The sequence below is a fragment of the Cheilinus undulatus genome, linkage group 2, assembly GCF_018320785.1.
Source record: "Cheilinus undulatus linkage group 2, ASM1832078v1, whole genome shotgun sequence".
Taxonomy (NCBI): domain Eukaryota; kingdom Metazoa; phylum Chordata; class Actinopteri; order Labriformes; family Labridae; genus Cheilinus; species Cheilinus undulatus.
In genome coordinates, this window is record NC_054866.1 from 19,415,613 (window position 1) to 19,437,784 (window position 22,172).

The 22,172-nt window shown below is 39.8% G+C and overlaps 1 protein-coding gene across 5 annotated transcripts in view; it reads left to right on the forward strand.

Annotated features, from left to right (window-relative positions):
- sgsm2 (small G protein signaling modulator 2) overlaps positions 1-22,172 on the forward strand; it is a 138,990-nt gene that overhangs the window by 61,510 nt on the left and 55,308 nt on the right. For all 5 annotated transcript variants that reach the window (XR_005993009.1, XR_005993008.1, XR_005993012.1 and 2 more), the window contains exon 3: positions 14,134-14,302. Coding sequence is in view for 2 of the 5 variants with exons in the window: in XM_041807628.1 (XP_041663562.1) it covers positions 14,134-14,302 (169 nt within the window). In the remaining 3 variants the exon portion in view is untranslated. The remainder of the gene's footprint in view (positions 1-14,133; positions 14,303-22,172) is intronic.

Sequence of the window (22,172 nt, forward strand, 5' to 3'; positions counted from 1 at the left end):
TAAATGAATAAAAATAGTCCAGAGTGCATTTATATCAGATATCATGCTGTGGAAAAGTGGGGATATTTTGGAACATCTGATATAAAACTGATCTTACAGAATGAGAATGAAATAAATATTTAAAGAGGAACCACGGTGGATAACTTATGTAGATGCATAGTTAGTGATATTATTGGACATTGCAATTTTACTCCATTCTTCTTTGTTCACCATGTTGTCTTTCACTGTCTGCTCTTGCAGACTGAATAAGATAGTCCTTGAGGATTTACCCATATGTTGCTGCATTCACTTTATCCTCTACCTTTGCAGGTCTTCCAGGGCCGGCTGCCGAGAAGCATCCCCACAGCATGATGCTGCCACCGCTGTGCCTTACAGTGGGATGGTGTGTTTGTGGTGATGTGCAGTGGTTGGGGTCTGCCAAATATAACTTGTCTGATGGCCAAACGAAGCAGCATTTTGGCCTCATCAGAACATTTAACTTTCTTCCACTTGACCACAGTGTCCCACATGTCTTTTAGTGAACTCTAGTCAACTTTTCAATAACCTTTTTTCTCTGAGTTGCTTGGAGTGTTCTTTTGTCTTCATGGTGTAGTGGTAGCCAGGAATACTGATTAACCGATGACTGCTTCTACAAAAGCAGCAGAGATGATATGATGCTGCTGCTGATCATGACAGCACAAAGGAGTGAGTGGGTGTGATTTATCCCTCCCTCTTCCAATCCCTGTAACTGATGGTTTTTAAACTAGCAACTATTTGATTTAGAATAACCCAGTGATGAAGTAAGTCCTCTTATTTTTCACTGACTGGCTCAGATTGTTGGTCTAAGAGTCTATAAATACTTCAGAAAGGATACCTACAGGTACTGTAGCTACCTTAGTGTGAAACCACCTAGTAAAAAAAGCAGTAGTAAAAGTTGACTGTAAAAGCTTACAATAGGTGGATGCAACAAACTGCTGTTTAGTAAACAGAATATAGAGGCTTAAACACATCTCACTACTGTGTAGATGCAAGGATTGTATAGATCATTGATTCTACTGTCACGGGTGACAGCTGCATGTGTGTGAAAGCTCTGATTGGTGGCTTTAATAACCCTGCTATCTCCAGGTCTTACAAGCTGACAGACACATGTTTGTGTCTTTCACCTCTGTGCCATTTATGGGCCTTACACTCTATATAGGGGGTTATCTATAGGTACTGTAGGTGTATGTTATGTGAGTGTGTTCAACCTCATAAGACCTAAACCATGAAATAACTGTCAAAAAAAAGGTCATAGATCACATTCCCATGGCAGTCATGTTACTTTGATGTCACGCTCAGGGTGAGAAACTCAGAGAAAATGATCTAGTCTTTGTTTTTATGGATTCATTATGGAACCTTCTGCAAAACAAAAAACTAAATCATTAAATAATCAAAATAACACATTTCATTAATTAACTAGTCAGTTCAGGCATTGATGATTCTAAAATATTCCTTTACTGAGTTTAAAAACAAGCACAGTGCACGTCTTTAACCCCTGGAAATTCAAATTTCTTATTCCCCTCTTTGAGAGTATTCCCCTTTTCATTTTCCCACTAATAGATCTTTGGTTGTTTTTTAATCTTCATTTTAGGACTTATTTGCTCTTAAAATTAACCTTAAAACAATATTTGTATGTATTTCATCTCTAAACTGATCAGATTTTTTGAAGGAGACATATTATGCAAAAGTCACTTTTTCAGGCTTTTCTAACACAAATATGTTCCCCTGGCCTGTCCACAATCCCTTCAAATACCAGAAAAATCTATCCCTTTCCACTCTCTCTTTCTCCACCTTTCAGAAAAAGTGCTGAAACAAGGCATTGTCAGATTTTCCTGACTTTGATGGGAGAACGATGGTCCGAATCCCAGTCAGTTCCATAACTTTGGATAAAAGCATCTGTAGCATTGTAACATCAGGAGTGCCACATCCATGTCCTGAGTGGGTGTGGTCAGGGGTGGAGTCAGTCGGCTAATTACCATTTAAAGCCACAGAAACGCCTCGTTCTGAGAAGGGCTGAAACAAAGGGGTTTATTGACATGCAAAAATCCAATACTGGAGTGTTTTTTCAGCAACAAACTTCACAGGCATGTTTTGGGGACGTCAGAGAAAAATCTAAACTCTCTCTCCTTTAATGAACTAGGAAAGAAATTATGAGCAAGGGGCCCACGCAAACATCCAATCACTAATGTAATGTAAATATATTACTCTGCTTTTGTAAAATAAACATAATATCAGCCATAAGTATACCAGTTTTCATCCCAAGCATATAAAATCGGCCTGTTAAGTCTTTCATTTGTTTAGTTAAGTGTACAAGAAAGATATTTCTTTCTGAAATGCATGTTGAAAAATACATAATTGACTAAATGACCTCACAAACCTAATGAATCACATGATACTCGGTGCTTTTCACATTTGATTTTGATCAGATCCTCTACATTTTATCATATTCTACAATAAATAATCCACAAAATATCAAATTTTCAGTATTGCCTATATCTAGTAAACATCTCCAGTGAAGTTTCAGAAGCAAAGGTTAATACATTCTTATTTTTCAGATAAGGCTACATCTCTTCACCGTGCCTTCTTTTAATTTATCACATTATTACATTAGATGACAGTAAATATTATGTAAAACAAAGAAAATGCTCAGAAAGTCAGGGACAAATATTTTCACAGCAAATAATTTTTTGCTTGTTGCTCTTTTAAACTAAAGTGAAATTAAAAAATGAAATCAGTGAAAAACCTACAATTTACCTAACCACTGGGTTTTAAAGAATCAAAGTGAGGCATTTTTAAGAAATAAAATTCACAACACTAAGTCAACACTAATAGCTCTGTTTCTACAGGGTAAAGAGGTAAAGAGCAAATTTTAAGTGGAAAAACACATTTAGTAGAGATGTAGCTTTTCTGATTTCTTCTTCTGGTACAGGAAGACAAGGTCGCATCAGGCATACATGTAAGGATAAACCCATGGCCACAGTTAGCTTTTAAAGCCAATAACATAATATATGGTTCATGCAGCACTGTGTAAAGACCTCACAGCCACAAAGGATTTAAAAGAAGAGCTGTCTTTTCAAAGCCTGGAAGGAAATACTTCTCAGAGTAATTACAGCACCAAGTCTTCATGATGAACAGATTTCTCTTTGGGCTGTGGAAGAGTTTGATTTGGAATCAAGAAGCTAAAAGTGGATATCTTTGGTTTGCTGAGTGAGGACAGGCAGGCCTTTCATCTCCTGCAGTGAGATGATCTAACACAAGCCTGAGAACTGAGGATACACTCACTGGCCACTTTATTAGGTACACTTTGTTAGTACTGGTTTGGACTCCTTGAGAACTGCCTTCATTCTTCATGGCCAAGATTCAAGAAGACACAATGGTTGCAGATCTGATTTACTTGTGGCAATCTTAAGCCCTTTTCACAACGCCGCGCGGCAACTCGCCGCCTCCAGTCATTTTAATTAAAGAGGATTTAACCGCGGCAATAGGACCAAAAAGCGGTTGACACTCAGAGTTCAGCGTGTTGAACTTTCTGGTGGTAGCCGCGTGGCAGCAGCCAATCACATCGAAGGAGGGAGAGAACCCGGAAATAGCAGGCTTCGCGGGGTCAGAGCAAATGGAGGAGCTCATAATGTTGGTGTCAGACTATCCTGAGCTCTACAACACGGCTCTACTGTCGTACAAAGACAACCAGAAGAAAAATTGTGAAACCAACCACTGAAACTTATTTTTATGGGGAATTATTTTGTTGACAGAACCTTATTTCTTCCCTTAGTTTTATAGTACATTATACTTGTTAATATAAAGAGATTGTGAGGTACTCTACGTGTTTTTGGGATGGGGGGGGGGTTATGATGGACTTGTGGGTGGGCTCTGCTGTGAAGTTCAACGAAGCACCTCGACGTCATTGCTGCCTTGTACCACGGCGGCAGCAGCTGCTTTAAAAAACGCTCTGTATTTCGGGGGACTCCTCCGGGTGGGGAGGTGGTTTTCAGGGTAGTTATCGCGAGGCGGTGTGTAACTCTTGTGTGATGCTCTTCTGCATAACAGATGCTACCATTCTATCAGTTTAAACCTGTCTGGAGAGTCTCCTTTCACCTCTGCCATCAGCAAAGCATTTTGACCCAGAGAACTGCCTCCCACTGGATATTTTTCCTATCTGCAGACCAATATTTTTAAATCTTAAGATGGTTGTGTGTGAAAATCCCAGCAGCTCAGCAGTTTCTGAGATACTCAGTAAGGCTGTTGGAATGAATTTCGGGGTTCGAATATAACTCAAATATTTAAAAAATCATTAATATTCGAAAGCTAAAGTTACTATTCGAGCATGTTTTCTTTAAACAGTTTTGTTGTTAATAATCATTCTCGACTCTCTCCCCTCTCCCCTTGGTCTCTTCTTCACCAATATGTAGGTGTAGGAACCAAACATTTCATCACATGACACGTGACATGATGAACAATAAATTTTTCACACCAAAACACAAAGGCACCACAATGGCCGCCACTGGGGATGTTTGGGGATGTTTATCCCAAGGGTGATGCACACGCTGTTGGTGATTTGGCAAGTGAGGCTTCGCAACATCAAAAGATGCTCATGTACGAGAGTGGAACTGTGATACCCACCAACGGTAACCCACTGTCAAAACGTTCCAGTCAAGGTATCCTCTCCTGTCCCAGCTGGCTCGCCGTTACCTGTGGATCCCAGTCACCTCTGTCAGGGCAGAGAGGGTTTTCTCTACAGCTGGGACTATAGTGAACAAAAAACACTCTGCTCTTGATTCAGAAAACGTGCATTGTTTTGTGTTTTGAGGAAAAAACATTTAGGAACAAGATAGTACCAACATTTTTAAATGTTTTGTTCATTATAAACATGATGTCATCACTGCTGTAAGCGGCAAAAAGTAAAAAAGTAGGGTGCATAAAAATTAACATTAACTATTTTTGCTTTTAGCTCATTATTTCTTCATTGCAGTCTGTAATATAATATCTGAGAGTACTCCAGTGGACAAATGTGTAACTACACAGTGATTAAAACAACTGAATGTTTTACACACATATTAATAAAAATGAGCATAGATATTCAAATATGATTCGAAATCTGTAGAAAAAAACCCAATAAATTAAATTCTAATAGGACTGTAGATAAATGTTGACAGTCCTAATACTCAGACCAGACTGGAGCTGCTCAATCAAGAGGGTAAGACAGTCTAAACTACAAACCCCCAGCTGCAGTTTTTCAGAATGACAGAGAGAAACAGACAAGAAGGTAGACGAGCGCTGCTGCCTAATTAGCTTTTTCTTCATTAGATCTGCTAATGGTGTCAGTGGAGACAGCTCAGATCCACCTGTCACTACTTCCGAGACACAAGATGTTAATGCTCTCTGTCAGCACAAATACTGTCGAAGAACCAATTTTGTACAAAAAGAATCGACACTGTTTTGTCCTTTATCTACCTGCTAAGCCATTAAATGAGCCTCCTCTTTAATTAGTATTCCTCTAGTTTGCCAAGTAAAAAAGATCATTTTGGCGCAGGTGTGTTTAGCAAAACAACAAGAAAAAGAATGTCTGCACCAAACACTCTTCTGCTGACACAATGATATGATTTGCTTTGGTCTAACAGTTCAAAGCAAATTCATTGCAGAGTTGTTAGTGCATATTGTAATGTTTGATAATGTGTCTAATTGTATTGCTTTGAATTGATTGAACTGTATTGCATTGACATATTGCATCTTATCTGTGGTATCTTATATCATATTGAGTCCTATCATATAAAATCATATGTTGCTGTGTGTCTTCTGTCAAACCACATTATTCCACTGAATCACAATAAATAGTATCCTTTCCTATTGGGACCTAGTGTGATGTATCATATCACATCGATTTGTACTGTACCCTACTGATCATATCGTATCGTATCGTGTCTTATGGTATTGCATCATACTGTCCAGTATTGCAGCATAACATAAAGTATCGTATGATATTGTATCGTGTCCTATCATATCCCAGTGTAATGTGTCTTAACACATCATATTGCATTGTACAGTACTGATTATCATATCATATTATGTTATATCATACATTCTGCACCATATCCTATCATATTGTACTGTCCCGCATTGCATCGCTTTGTATCATATTGCACTGTACTGTATTGTATCATGTCTTATCTTATCATATTGTATGGTAATGTGACAAATCGTATGTAATGTGTTGTATCCTATTTCATCATATGGTATTGTCCCATATCTAGTGTCCCTTATCACAGCTTAGCATATCGTATCGTATCGTACCGTCCTGTATCTTACCGTCCCGTATCGTACTGTCCCATATCGTACTGTCCTGTATCTTACTGTCCCATATCATACTGTCCCGTATCGTACTGCCCTGTATCTTACTGTCCCATATCCTACTGTCCCGTATCGTACTGTCCTGTATCTTACTGTCCTGTATCTTACTGTCCCATATCATACTGTCCTATATCGTACTGTCCTATATCGTACTGTCCTGTATCTTATTGTCCCGTATCATACTGTCCCATATCGTACTGTCCCATATCATAGCTTAGCATATTTTATCATACTGTCCCGTATCATAGCTTATCATATCCTATCATACAGTCCCATAGCCTGTTGTCCTGTATCATATGGAATCATAGTGTCTTGCATCACATTGTATCTCACTGTGTTATACAGCATTGTATTGTGTGATAATGCTCATTCTGTAACATTACATATCCATTGCATATCATACACTAAAGTGCCATATCAAATTGCATTGTGTTTTATCATGTTGTTTTGCTGTACTTTTTTTCAGTGTTGTATCCTGCTATCATAATGTATCATACTTTCTCATTTAATTGTATCATAATTAATTGCATTATATTCTACGTAAATGCATGGTACTATACCGTGGTATCATACTGTACCATACCATATTCATATCTGCTCATATCATATCATATTACACAGTATTGCAATGAACTTTACCACACTGTGTAATATATTGTGCTGCACTATATCTGTGTCTGAGCATGTCATGTTATTTTATTTCATCATATGGTATTGTACTGTATCGCATCACATTGTTTGATGAAGTATCACATCACATTACATACCACATCATATCTTATCCTATAGTATTGAAATATACCTTCATTGTCCTGTGTGATAACTGTATTGGATTTTATTGTATTATATTTTAATGAACTGTACCACAGTGTGTAATATGCTTTACCACACTACATTGGAATCATGTTATTTCATTTTATTTCTTATTGCACCTTACTGTACTGTACCTTATCCTACCATATCCTGTCACATTGCATGGTATCGTATCTCATCTCAGCAGAATGTATTGTATCAAATATTATTTAGTTACAACTACTAAACTTGACTTAGGGACTAACCAGTGAAAGTGTATTAAAGGTGTGAGGAACTCCAGTTGGTTTGTAAGTGTTCAGCCATTAAACTAGTGATTTGTATTGGCATCAAAAGATGGGACTATTACAGACGATGTCTTTGAGGTAAACGTCTTTGAAATTGTGGGCTCCTTTTTAAAATATTAACGTTACCGTTTCCTCCCTTTCAAAGTCACCAGACAAACAATGAATGACTCCTGTGTCTACAGATATATTACTGTGTTTATCACTGGGATCTGGTTGCTTTGTCAGAGTGTCGCATCAGCTGTTTCTGAGCCTTTAGTTGACAAGAGAAGCACTTGGTGGATGAAACGTTGTTAGGGTGCAAGATTTTAAAGTATGAAAGTAGTTAAAATCAAATGTTGTTGACACCTGGGTTGAAACCACACCAAAAAAAATTGTCTTCTAATTTTTGTTGAACTAAAATTGTAGGCAAGCTTCTGCACACCACCAAAAATGCAACTTTTCCCCTTGCAGAAGCTTTTAGTTACACATATGACAAAAAAGTCTAGATTTTCTTTTTTAATTTCAGGACTTTTTGATACTCAAACATTAAAAAAAATGAAATTGTATTGTTTTAAAAGATGCAGTGTTGAAAGTATCAGAGTGACAAGCATTTTGATAGCTTTAATAAAGCACATTTCCCATCACAGAGACATGCAGTCCTCATAGAGTGTTATTTCCTGATTTGGATTGTATTGAGCAGAATTTTGTGTAAAACAAATGCATTTGAAGCAAGAGGGTTCAGTTTGTCATTGTTTATTGGTTTGTATGGGTAAATGATAAACGGAGCAGAACATTGCTATAAATTGATTAAGTGGTGCATTTTCAATCTGTTGTAACAATTTGAGGTGAGCTGTACCTCTGGTCTGGGTAGCCTTGAGCATTTGAAATTGAAGCATTCATTGCTACATGTTTATTCCTCAGTCTCAATATGCAGGCAATTACGCAAGTAACAGGAAAGATTTGATGATTCACCAGAGCCACACAGACACTAAAAATATGAATAAGCAGGCCGGCAGTGAGGGGAGCCGCAGGGAGAGACAGGAGAGGGGTGTGGTCTCCCCTGTGGGAGATCTGCTTGCATCCTCAGCTCACTTTTTATATTTTCGTAAAGAAACAAGCAAGCGTTAATGTTCCCTCCAAAATCTATTACACGCTTCCTGAAAAGCTCCACTTCAGCTCCAACTTTACAGCTGCTAATCCCTGCTATTCCTCAAGTCTTATCGGATACCCACAATACTTCTCTGCAGGTTAGCGTGTTAATCTGTCAGAGTAAAGCTGCGGTGAATACACTGCTGGAGCTTAAAAACTGCACTGGAGCTTAAAACCTCCAGCCTCTCAGTGTTTCCTCTGAGCAATAAAAGCAGACTATTACACCCATAAAACACAAGTTTTCCTAGCGTCAGAGAGAATGATGCTGCTGTTGGTTATAATCCCCCACTGCAATATCCACCTAACAGAAGCTGATATGAATTCATGCTGCAGATGAACTTTTCTCTCTCTGTGCTGACTCTTTATACAGTTCTTGTTTACCAATGAGTCTGCACATTATTAAAAAGTCATAAACCACCAACTAAACACATTTCAATGAGTGTGAAACATGTTTCTGTTTGTGTTTGCATTAGTAATCTTGTCACGGCGTCGCTTTTACCATCAGCCCCTAAGATGCCCATTATGGCTGAGCATTAATGCAACAATAACAGAGGGAAGGAGACAGCTAATGGATGTGTCACAGCCAAACAAAAATCCTGTTTACTGCATATGAGTCGGTGCATTTTACTCCATGTCTGAACATCTACGAAAGCTAATTCACTGATGTGCATTTTCAGTTTTGCACAGTCATGGATTTGTATACATCCCGAGACAGACTTCAGCAGTTTTGGGTTCATGTAGCTGTTTAGATGAACTGATTAATGCTGAACTTGCTCATAAAATGGATCAAACTCAGACGCAGAAACCCTGATCCAGAAGTTTCCAGTCAGCTGATGTAAGCTTTTCTGTCTCAGCAGAGCCAATAACTGTTATTTGCAGTATTATTTCTATTATGAACATATTAGGTGTTAGCAAATGTTCCCTTTGTTTTATTATAGACTTGGCTCGAGGCACAGTTGTGTACAGTTGTGGCTACTGTGGTTATTCTGTTGGAGGCAGCCCACTAAATCATAAATATCAAGTATACTCTGGTACAGAGATTGCAGTGAAGTGTGGTGGCTGGATTGAGCCAGGGTTGCATCTTAGCCTGTGCAGTCTTCAGTACCTGTATGGACTGGATTGTGGGACAGCGAACTGTGGCGTGTCATTAGGCAAAGTCTATATCATTGATCTGGATTTGCTGATGACGCTGTGATCCCTGTGGAGACTGTAGATGTCCTTGTGGGGGCTCTTAACTGTAAGTAAAGAGGTTGAACAGTTGGGAATTCACGTATTCTGGGCCAAAACAAAGATCCAAGCATTTGGGGATGCCTTGAATGCTGCCATTATATCTTTTTCTGTAAATGGTGGAGTAGCAGTTCAACTACCTTGACAGTGTAATCCATCGATTCGCTGACTGTGAGGCTGAGCTCAACCACAGATTTGGACTCATGCATTGGGTGATGGGTTCGCTGGGCAAGACGGTGTGGTGTTCCCTGTATGTGAGCGTGCAGATGATCCTTCTGGTCGTACTACACCGCTTCCCACATTATTAAGCAAATTACATTTTTCTCTTATTTTCCTAAACATTAATGCAAATGATTTTCAATTCATCAGCCGTTAGAGCATAATTCAATGTTTTTGAACAAACCTCATAATGATAAACATTATTTTTTTTAAATAAAAACCTCAAAATGCACTGTTCCACATTATTATGCAAAACAGAGTTTTAAAATATTTAATAGGTTGTAAAGAACTGAAAATGGTCATTCATTTAATTTGCAGCAGTAGGAGGTCATATTTACTGAGATCAAAGCTATTTCAATCAAGATCATAACAGGCAAAGTTACATGTTAGCATATGAGCTCTTCTTTGATATCATCTTCACTATTCTTGCATCCGTTGAACATGTGAGTTTTTGGAGAGTTTCTGCTTGAATTTCTCTGCAGGATGTCAGAACAGCCTCCCAGAGCTGCTGTTTTGATGTGAACTGCCTCCCATCCTCATAGATCTTTAGCTTGAGGATGCTCCAAAGTTCTCAACAGGGTCAGGAGAGGATGGGGCCACACCATGAGTTTCTCTCCTTTTATGCCCATAGCAGCCGATGACACAGAGGTATTCTTTGCAGCATGAGATGGAGCATTGTCATGCATGAAGAAATTTTGCTACAGAAGGCACTGCTCTTCTTTTTTTACCATGGAAGACAGTGGTCAGTCAGACACTCTATACTATACTTTGCCAAGATCATTTTCACACCTTCAGGGACCCTAAAGGGGCCTACCAGCTCTCTCCTCATGACTCCGGCCAAGAACATGACTCCGCCACATCCTTGCTGATGTCACAACCTTGTTGGGACATGGTGGCCATCCACCAACAATCCACTATTCCTCCATCTGGACCATCCAGGGTTGCACGGCACTCATCAGTCGACAAGACCATTTGAAAATGAGTCTTCATGTATTTCTGGGCCCACTGCAACTGTTTCTGCTTGTGAGCAATGGATAGGGCGGCCGAATAGTAGGTTTATGCTCGACTGCAAACCTCTGGAGGATCCTACACCTTGAGATTGTTGGGACTCCAGAGGCACCAGCAGCTTCAAATACCTGTTTGCTGCTTTATAATGGCATTTAGCATCTCTCTTTAGCTCTCTTAATCCAATGTATTTGTCTGTCAGAAACCTTCCTCATTATGCCTTTATCTGCATGAACCCGTCTGTGCTCTGAATCAGCCACAAATTTCTTCACAGTATGATGTTCATGATTATTTTTTCATGAAATATCTAATGTTTTCATTCCTTCTCCAAGGCATTACACTTTTCAGCAGCAGAGAGATCCTTTTTCTTTCCCATATTGCTGAAACTTCAGGCCCACTTAATAATGTGGAACAGTGCATTTTGAGTTTTTTTGTTTTTTTAAATAATGGTTATCATTATGAGGTTTGTTCAAAAACATTTGAATTATGCTCTAATGGCTGATGACTTAAAAAATATTCTGACTGTCATTTGCATTAATATTTAGGAAAACAAGAGAAAAATGTCATTTGCTTAATAATGTGGAAAGCGGTGTATACTCTTGTGAGCCTTGGACGTTGACTGATGGCCAGAGGTGTCGCCTGGACTCCTTTGTGACACCTTCTCTTTGGCGAGTATCGTTGGCTAGACTGTATGTCTACTGCTAATATGGGAACAGTAGCTGCACTTTTACAGGTACCTGACCCGCTTTCCCGGGCCTCATCCAGCTCACTGTGGGGGCAGCTGGGATGGTACCTGGAGAAATGGGCTTCCAGAAAATGTTCAGAAAAACAGACAAAACTAGAATGGCTCTCTGTGGCGGCAGACCCACGTCTAAGCAGCGCCACCAAGGAACTCACACTCCCGTTGATTACTATGGAGTTCAAAATTTCGAAGTCCGAGAAAAAAACCAACGGGGACAGATCATCACCAAAATCTAATCGATTCTTCCCTGTCACTATCCCAATATTCCCTGAAAGTTTGGTGAAGATATGACTTTCCGTTCTCGAATTATCTTGTACACATACAAACAAACAAACAAACAAACATACAGAACCCTTTACATAACCCCCTGCCGATTTCATCGGCGCGGGTAATTAGCAGTGTCTGCATGCATATTGGGTGTAGAGCTGGCATTAGCCTTGAGCAACATTCTTTTGTTGTACAGAGATTTTCCTGTCTTTTATCTCTAAAACCCACCATTTTTCTTCCCAATACCATTTTTCCTGCTGCAGAGAGTCAATTTCCCCTGACAGAGATCATTAAACTTTATATGATCTTATCTTTAGCAGTAATGAGCGGACATTGGAGTCTCTGCAGTGTAAAGGGCATGCTCAGGGAGCAGCTGCACACAGGTTATACTACCTCCAGTCCACTAAATATTTAAAGATGTTGGGGGCGGCTAGCAATTCTGGAAATCACATTTCAGGTGACTGTGTCACTCCTGATTCAATAAGCGACCGTCATCTCTCCCTCTACAACAAGAGAAGCGGAGGAAAGTATTCACTAATGACATTATCTGTACCCACAAGTCCATTAGCAAAACTCAGAGGAATCTGGAGGTGGAATGAAGAGATGAGTTGCAGCAACTTGTTGACATTTAGATACAAAAGGACACTGCAGGTTGTGAATTCACATAATTGTTCTATTTTTTTTAAGCCTTTTTCAGATCATTTACACTAATTAAACATTGCATACTGTGCAAAATGTTTGCTGCTAATTTTAAATATATCAGTCATTTAATTTCACATGGCATTCAGTAATTTGAACACACATGTGAAAGAGTTTGACAATAGAACTTTGTTTAACTGCCTAAGACTTTTCTTAGGGTTTTCTCAAGAACAAATGTAAGAAAAATCTTTGGAAGATTTTGGCAAAAGAGGCCAAGTGGCTTAATTGGTGAGCAAACCAAGGCCCTGGTTGCATACATTTTAATCAGGAGACACTTAATACAAGTTTAACAATAATTCATTTTACAAAGTTTAATGAAAGAGGAATGTGCAGTGTCTTTGGCGATTAGACTCTATTGTGATGACTTCATGTACTTGAAGGGGTGGTGAGGCAAACGGAATAGGATACCCCCCTGTGGAGTCTAGACACTAGTGCTGGTCTTGAAGAGGGTGAGGGGATCAGATGAGGCTTAGACTTCTGAGAAGCTAAACCTGGAACCAATGAGGTGGCTTTGAGGAGGAGACTGGGGTGTACAGGATAAGATGAGCAGAAAACCTCTGAAGATCTGGACTAGATGCTGATGAACTGAATGGAGGTGGCTAGGGTGGAGGAGGGTTGTAGCATCCACACTGAAATGAGAGGTTGAGTGTGAAGAGAGGATGACAGATTTGAAATAGGACAGGTGCGTGTTGATTGGTCAAACAAGATTGTGGTAGAATCTGATTAACTTATGAGAATGAATGCCTGTGATCAGCTGATCACCAGAGCAGGAAGAGAGAAAAGATGGAAGAAGTGAGAGATATGACTGAGTGGTGACTAATGAATGAGTAGAAAAAGTCCTCCTGCTTGAACTTTTGCTAAGCGCCATCAAATATATGAACATTTACCCAGTGAAAAATTCCATGGATGGAGAAATGAGCTGCTGACATCTAACTTGTTTGCTACTAGGCTGTAATCATGTTGATTAATGCTGTAAAGTTGGACATTTTAGTATAACACTAATTAGGAGCTGCCCTGTATCCTCAAGAAGCCACTTAAGAAAGTCCAACAGGCTCTAACTTGATCTATATGTGATATAAAAGCTATAAATTAAATGATTTGGTAACCTTTCCAACAGTACATGAAACATTTCATGGCAATAACAGTGAAGCAATTACATATTTTAAACATTGCTTACATTCCTTTTAGGGCCCAAAAAAGCACGATTATGCTTTTTTGTACATCAAACTGCCAATTTTTATTGCTCTCTATCGACTCCATTTGCTAATGGCTCATACTTGCTGCCGTCTTGCTGTTGGACATTTAACTTCTCTAATGCTCCTCTCTACTGCATCCTTTATTTCTGTGTCTTTGTCAGGGTTAACTCTTGTCCTCCTCTCTCTCCAGCTGCCATCGAGGCCTGTCTGGGTCACCAGCTGAAGAGACGGGCAGCTGGTTTCCTCCGCAGCGACAAGATCGCTGCCCTCTTCACCAAAGTCGGCAAAGTCTACGAGACAGCTGGCGAGGTTTGTAGTAAGGTGCAGGAGCAACTCCAGCAGCAGGCGGATCTCACCAGGTTGGTACAGAGGTCTCCTACTATCATGAACTCTTGCGACGACTTGTGAATTCTGGTAAAGCTTGAATGACTGAAGTTTCCTCCACCAGAGACAATGGGCCCTATCATACAGCCACCCATAAGGGAGAGCTTTCTGGGGCCCAGTCAAATGGGGGGCCATGTGGAGGTCAGGAAAATGATGGTCCTTTGCAAAGTTATGCTGTGATACCCATATTTTACATTTAACCTGAATAATAACCACTTTTAAAAAATGGATTTCATTTGTCTTGTAGTACAATATAGCATTTTCTAAATGTAAACCCATTTTCTTGGGACAGAATAAAGTTTTTTGGTGATGTTATTAATGTGGATGGGCACATGGACTAAACTATTTGAAAAGAAATGTCAGGCTTCATAGCTAAGCCATAATGAGCATAAATGTCAGGATAACAGAGGATAAAGTATAATGAACTGAAATAATCAAATTATTGCAAAATAAAGGCAAAATTGCCAAAAAATGGGTCAAAGGGGCTAAAGCTGGTAGAAATAAGTGGTGAAATGATCAAAGCGTGGCAAAAATGGGTTAAACGTGGCAGAAAATGGGTTGAAGTAACACACTGAAAAGCTTGTACATATCTAAATGTTAATTTTAATACTTAGCAACTTGATGTATTTTTGTATTGAATGTTTAATTCCTGTACAGTGAGAGGAAACCTAACCAGAGTCAAATTTCCTTGTTGCTTAAGCGTACTTTGACAATAAAGCTGATTCTGATTTCAAACCCGCTCTGGCCCCAGGACTACAGGACAGGTTGGCTGTCACCAGCTACAGGGGGGTTGGCTAGCTAGATAGCTGAGAATAAAGGTTTGGATTCTGTGGCGTGGGGCCGCGTTTCCTGAAGAGTTACCATGTCCTACAGAGCTACAGATAAACTACATTTGCCATTTTCTGTAATGGAGGCCCGGGAGAAGCTGAATGTCTGGCATACTGAGCATAAGCTAGGTCAAGTTGTGGTAAAAGAGGACAGGGAGGCTGAGAAAAACCATGAGGGTGATTGTAGTTAATCATATTACACCCAAATGCACAACAGCTATAAAACAGTAAAGATTTGAATAGAAAAGGTAAAAATTTAACTTTAGCTCTATCGACATAGAGAAACACAATAGAGCAACTGCACAGACATGGCGTGATGCAATAGGCTTAGTGTACGTCATCACGTCAGCCATATTGGTGGATGGGGACGTGAGGGGGAGCAAACTGAAGCAAAAAATGTCAATTTAACTTTGGATTTTCTTTGCTATTCTTAAGGGATTTCTTGATTCAGCAGGTCTGGCAGTTATTGGGCCAGGGGTGAGATTGAACCCAGCTTTCAAAAACTGTGGTTATTCACAGTTAATTCATGACTGTACGAAATACGGGGGGTCTAGGGGGGTCTGAGACCCCTTAATTGACACAAGAGACCCCTTGAACCCCTCAACTGCAGAATTTTGGGGGGTCTCTTGAGAAGTATTTATAACGTCATTTTTTTCACTTGCTATTGTCACTACAAATGCCATTTGAAAGCACGTCATGTTTGTTTTAATTAAGCTTATTGTAAAAAATTTATTCACATATAAGAATACGGAAGAATAATGTCTCTGATAAAGCTTCCAAACGTGGGGGGCGCTGTTTCAAATGCTCCGTAACAATGACCTCGCGTAACCCTGCCATACAGCTGGTGTATTTGTTACCGCTTTGGTTACTCTCCTGAAATTGTGGACTTAGTGTGCTTAAATTCAGCAAAATATGTCAAAGAGAAAGCAAAGCTCTTTGCTTGAAAACTTTGGATTCACATCTTAAAGACTAAACCGAAACAGTGATGAAGATGGAGCAGAGACATTCTGAGCTAATTCTGGCGAGGCAGCTGCTAGCACATCTACCGGTGAGTTGGGGTCTCCAGAAAAATCTATCAAACCCAGACTTAATTAGCTGATTATGGTAGACCTGCTGTGCTTCATATGGAAATATATATTTCGCCATACGTCGGTTGGCTAGGTTTATATTTGCACGTATGCGTGTGTATGTGTGAGCGCGTGCCCGTACGAGAGGGACGCGCGAGTGTCCTATTTGGTCACAGAGCGGAGTTGGTGTCGTCCTGCAGCTGTGTGCAGCTTTGTTGATAATGATGCTAGACTGGGTGATGTGTGTTTCATGTGCGTGTATGCATTACTTGTGGTCCTGTATACTGCATGCTGTGTAAGACTTCAGCCTGATACTGGAGCACTAGTTAGGGTGGACCCCCGATTGTGGCCGGGCATTTCGCACACTGTAATTCATGATTTGATGGGGGAGGGGCTATGAATATAGACTTATGCAATATGGAAGAATAAGAGCACCATAAACACACCGACAGGTAAAAATGTGTGTATGTGATTACTTATGCCTTGGGTGAGGTGCATTTGTTATTGTAGGGCTCAGTCACCTGAACTTTAAGGGCCCAGTTGTTTTTTGTGGGCACGACTGTCTCCAGCCAGTTGAGTGTTCACCAAACCTGAGCAATCTGTGTTCACACTAGTCTGAGCCTCAGGTCTCTCTATCTAGGTGTGTGTGCATTTTTGTGTATGTTTTTGTGTTGTACACACAGAGTTTGACAAACTACTCTATCTGCAGGCACTTAGGTACAGGCAAAGCTGTTTGCAAGCCCATTAATTGTCCATTAGCCTGAGCCACATGGCTACCACGTCTCTCCAGGCCTGCAGAGCGCCGCCTCCGAATGGAGGAAAAAAGAGCTTTGTGCAACAGGCATATACACACTCACATAAAACCATGTCTGCAAAGAAGATGCATGAACAATAAACACAATCTGTATCGTCATTGCCAAATGGCAGCAGTATTATTCAATGTAAATCATAGCACACGCTGCGCTGAGCTTTCTGTCTCCATATCAGACGCTTCCTCTTGTTCATCTGTCACATCTCATTGGCCTTTATTTCCCCAGATAAACGCAGCACACAACATCACAGCCTGTTACTGTGTATGGATCGGCTGCTACCACCCAAATGCATACATGCACACAAACACATTTACACAGGCATGTTCCCATCCTCCTGCCTCTTCTTCCTCCCCCCCTCCGCTGACCCACCTCAGGGCTCCATCTCTCATTTACCCTGGTTGTCATAGCAACATGGTGTGTGCCACTGGCAAGGAAAGAGGCAGAAGAGCATGATGGGAAACAGGGGACAGAGAGCGAGAATATGAGCAGACATCAACAGTGGAATTAGTTGCTGAACTGAATGATAATTACAGAAGAGCAGAGCTTGATTGTTTGTGAGGAAGTGCTGCTGAATATTTTCTGTGTGCCACTGGCTGTTGAACACCCTGCCATACGTCCTTGTCTCTGTGATGTATAACCCTTACGACACTTATTTTTTCAGCTTGTAAGTAGCAAAAAGAATTACCCGCTCACTACCCTCTTCTTCTCTTCCTGACATACAGGGTAAAGAGCAAAAGTAGCATATCATCTGCATTCATTTTATATCCTGCTGTGCTGGCAGGTGCTTGAGGCAACAGCTCTCAAAAACATTGAGGAATAATTCAACCTCATTAAAGCTGGGGTTTCATTTCCATATTTTTTGTTTTAGAGGGAATTTGGGGATTTCTGATGTGGTGACAACAGAAACACTAATTGGTAAACCAGAAAAAGAAGAAGAAAAATGATTATCCAACATTACTGATGACTCTCAAGGGAGCAACAACCAGCTAGGTAGTGTTACATAACCAGCCATTGTAGCTATCCATTACATGCATGCAAACAGTTTGTCACAATATTGACTGATATCCATGCATTGGATTTTGAAACAGTATATCTGGCGTGTCAGGTTGATAATAAGCTCCAAAGCTGAGGCTAGTAGATGAGCCCAGTTGTTGTTTCTAACTGCTAATTGGCCTGCAGTGTTTAACCTTGTTTATTGTCCAACTTGCTTGACTCATGTGCAACTCTTGACTTTCTGGTGTTTGAAGAAACATGAAATAATCCCGTATCTTTGCCTTTACTCCTGTTGGCAGTAGATAAACACTATGATTCATGTTACCCATGTGAGTACAAACTTGTTTTGGTGAGATGTGTGTGCTCTGCATCATGCAGTTTAGCCTCTGCTGCTACCTGTTGGTTTTATGTTCTTTGGGATTGTGCATTTCAAAACTGGTATCACAGCATTTATGGCTGTATTGATTATAACATCTGCATTAGCAAGGGGCGTGGAATGATATGTTGCCATAAAGATTTTTTAACACAGGTCTAGATCTTATGTTGTGTTAATTATTTACACAATTGTGTTTTATGTTTACCGACTCCAGATATTTCATCCATCATTTTTTAAACTGGTTGAAATTTTTGCATTTGTTTCATCTTTCCAGGTCATCTAAATTGATAAATGACCATTTAGAACAGTGGCTGTGGAGAACAGCAAGGCTTAATCAATATCTTCAACATTTTATTATCTCCAACAAAACTACGCTTTGGTTCCCCATCAGAATTTGTCTTAGGCCCCATTATTTTCTCCATCTATATTCTGGCATTAGTTGATTGTATACTGTGACTACCCTGAGAATGTGGTTGTAATCTTTTAGTCTCACAAATCTATTTTGTGTTGTATCACATGTTTTTTGACTCTTAAGCTGGTTCTTATCCATCTACATTTTCTTTTGTTAATGTCCTTCAGAGCACAATATCTGCTACAACTATTTCACACACAATACTCCATTATATGCCTTAGTGGAGTAAAACATGCTATGTTACTACAATTGTGAATGCCCACACAATTGGGTCGATGGTGTTGGCACTGGAGTTGGTATGACCTCTATATGTCAGGTAAATGTAAACAACTTTTACTTCTCTTTGGAGTCCCACAAGGCCTGATCCCAGGCCCCGTTTTTTCTTCATTTACATTATTTTAGTTAAAATCATTCAAAGCACACTCCTATTACTAAAAGGCTGACAGCTGCCTGCTCTACCACTATACAGAGCCAAACAATGACATTTAACCCCTTTAAGTCATTGGATTGGCTCCCCTACAGTGCCGTGAAAAGGCCCCTTTCTGATTCGTGAGTTTTTTGCATATTTATCACACTTAAATTTTTTGGATCATCAAACCAATTTTTATATTTCACAAAGACAACCGAAGTAAATACAAAATGCAGTGTCTGAATGGTTATTTCATTTTTTTAAGGGGGAAGAAAATCCAAACCTTTCTGGCCTTATGTGATTAAGTAATTGCCCCCCTTGTTAAATCATGAGTTAACTGTGATTAACCACAGCCTGATTACAGCCAGATTTGTTGAATCAAGAAATCACTTAAATAGAAGTTGTCAGACAAAGGGAAGTAGGCTACAAGATCTCATGCCACGCCACAAAGAAATTCAAGAACAAATGACAAAGTGACTGAAATCTATCAGGCTGGAAAAAGTTACAAAATAGGGTTGTGACAAGACAAGATTTGGGCCCATAAGACACGAGACGAGACGAGACTTTACTCTTTTTTTAATTTCGGAAAAAATACATGGTTGGATAATATGTCCTTTATACAACTGAAAGTCATAATTGCAATGTATTCAGGTCTATTCAAAAATGTTCAAACTAACTCCTGTTGTACTGAATAAGCTATCAGAGCTTCCAACAGTTTGGCTGGTCGAACTCTGACTGAAACTGTACATTTTAATGTTCTTCAAATCAAACCTTTCATTTTAACAGTCTACAAAATCTTAAATTTTCTACACCATGCACTCATCGCTACAATTACAATAGTTATTTTTAATATTATATTTAATTATATATGATATGAGCATTTAGATTATTTTCAAAGTACTTTAAACACTGTTAACAACAGACCTAAATATAAAGAGCTTCATCAGTGAAATAAAACTATTTCTCATCCTCTTTAAGGACATCCATATTTAAAACACTCAAAAAGAAATCTCTCTGTCAGTAACACTTTTCTTGTAATTTAGAGAAATAGATTCATTCATTGTTTTGTGGTCTTTTTTTCTCAGATGAGCTTTGACAGTGTTGGACTTGATGCACAGATGAGCGCGTGTGTTAATGTGTGTGTGTTGGTGAGAGAGTGTGTGTCTCTGCTCTGCCTGCTGTCAGACAGCAGACAGGGCGTGTTTAACTGGAGCTAGAACTTTGCTGCTTTATCAGAGCTAACAATGGAGTCCACAGTGCTCAAACAGAGTTTGTTTTGCCAAGTTTACCGCTGCAGTATACAACGGCCCATTGCACTACTCATGTTAAGCTTCTGATTGATGATAGCACAGCCAACAGCTGATGGATGTGTGACTGACAGATGGTGAGATGAGAAGGAGACATGATGAAGCAGCGACTGAATCAAAGTTACAAAGTCACAGATACTGGCACTATGAGTGAGTGGTACAAGATCTCATCACACCCCTATTACAAAGCCATTTCCAAGGCTTTGGGACTCCAGTGAACCACAGTCAGAGCCATTATCCACAAGTGGAGAAAACTGAGAACAGTGGTGAACCTTCCCAGGAGTTGTCCGCCAACCAAAATTACTCCAAGAGTGCAATAATGACTCACCCAGGAGGTCACAAAGAACCCAGAACAACATTCAAAGAACTGCAGGCCTCACTGGACTCAGTTAAGATCAGAGTTCATGACTCAAGCATTAGAAAGACACTGGGCAAAAATGGCACTCATGGGAGAGTTCCTAGGCCAGAACCACTGCTGACAAAAAAGAACACAAAGGCTCGTCTCACATTTGCCAAGAAACATCTTGATGATCCTCAAGACTTTTGGAGAATTTATTCTATGGACTGATGAAACAAAAGTTGAATTTTTTGGAAGGTGTGCGGCCTGTTACATTTGCCGTAAAAATAACACAGCATTTGATAAAAAGAACATCATGCCAACAGTCAAACATGGCTGAGGCATTGTGATGTCTGGGGCTGCTTTTCTGCTTCAGGACCTGGACCACTTGCTGTGATTGATGGAACAATGAATTCTGCTGTCTACCAGAAAATCCTGAAGGTCAACGTCTGGCCATCAGTTCATGCCCTCAAGCTCAAGCGCTTTTGGGTTATGCAGCAGGACAACGACCCAAAACACACAGCAAGTGAATGACTCAAAAACAACAAAATTAAGGTTTTTGAGTGGCCAAGTCAGGGTCCGGACTTAAATCCAATTGAGATGCTGTGGTGTGATTTTAAACGTGCAGTTCATGCTGGAAAACACTCCAGTCTGGCTGAGTTAAAACAATTCTGCAACAAAGAGTGAGCCAAAATTCCTCCACAGCAATGCGAAAGACAAGAAAACAGTTATCACAAACGTGTGATTTCAGTTATTGCTGCCAAGGGTGACACAACCAGTTATTAGGTTCAAGGGGGGCAATTACTTTATCAGACAGGACCAGATAGGTTTGGATACCCCCCCCCCCCCCCACATTTAGAAAATGAAATAAATATTCAGACACTTCAAACACTGCATTCTGTATTTCCTTGGGTTGACTTTGTTAAATATAAAAATTGGTTTGATGATCCAAAGCATTCAAGTGTGATAAATATGCAAAAACATCAGGAATCAGAAAGGGGGCAAATACTTTTTCACAGCACTGTAGTTTCTTTCCAAGCACAAACATCTTAGATACCTGTCAACCTGCTATAAGCTATGGGCTGACAGTCTCTGTGGGATCTTTGGCTGTGCCTTCACTTTTGATAATCAGTCAAAAATTAACTTCCTTTCATCTGTTGGGAAATAGCAAACCATCTTCAAGTCTCCAAGTCTTTATACCTTTGCTTAAATACCTGCTAAAAAACAGGACAATCAAAGCTGATGTTATAATCTTCCCTGGTCATATGTCAGGTAGAAATATAGATGTTATACTTATAAATTAGC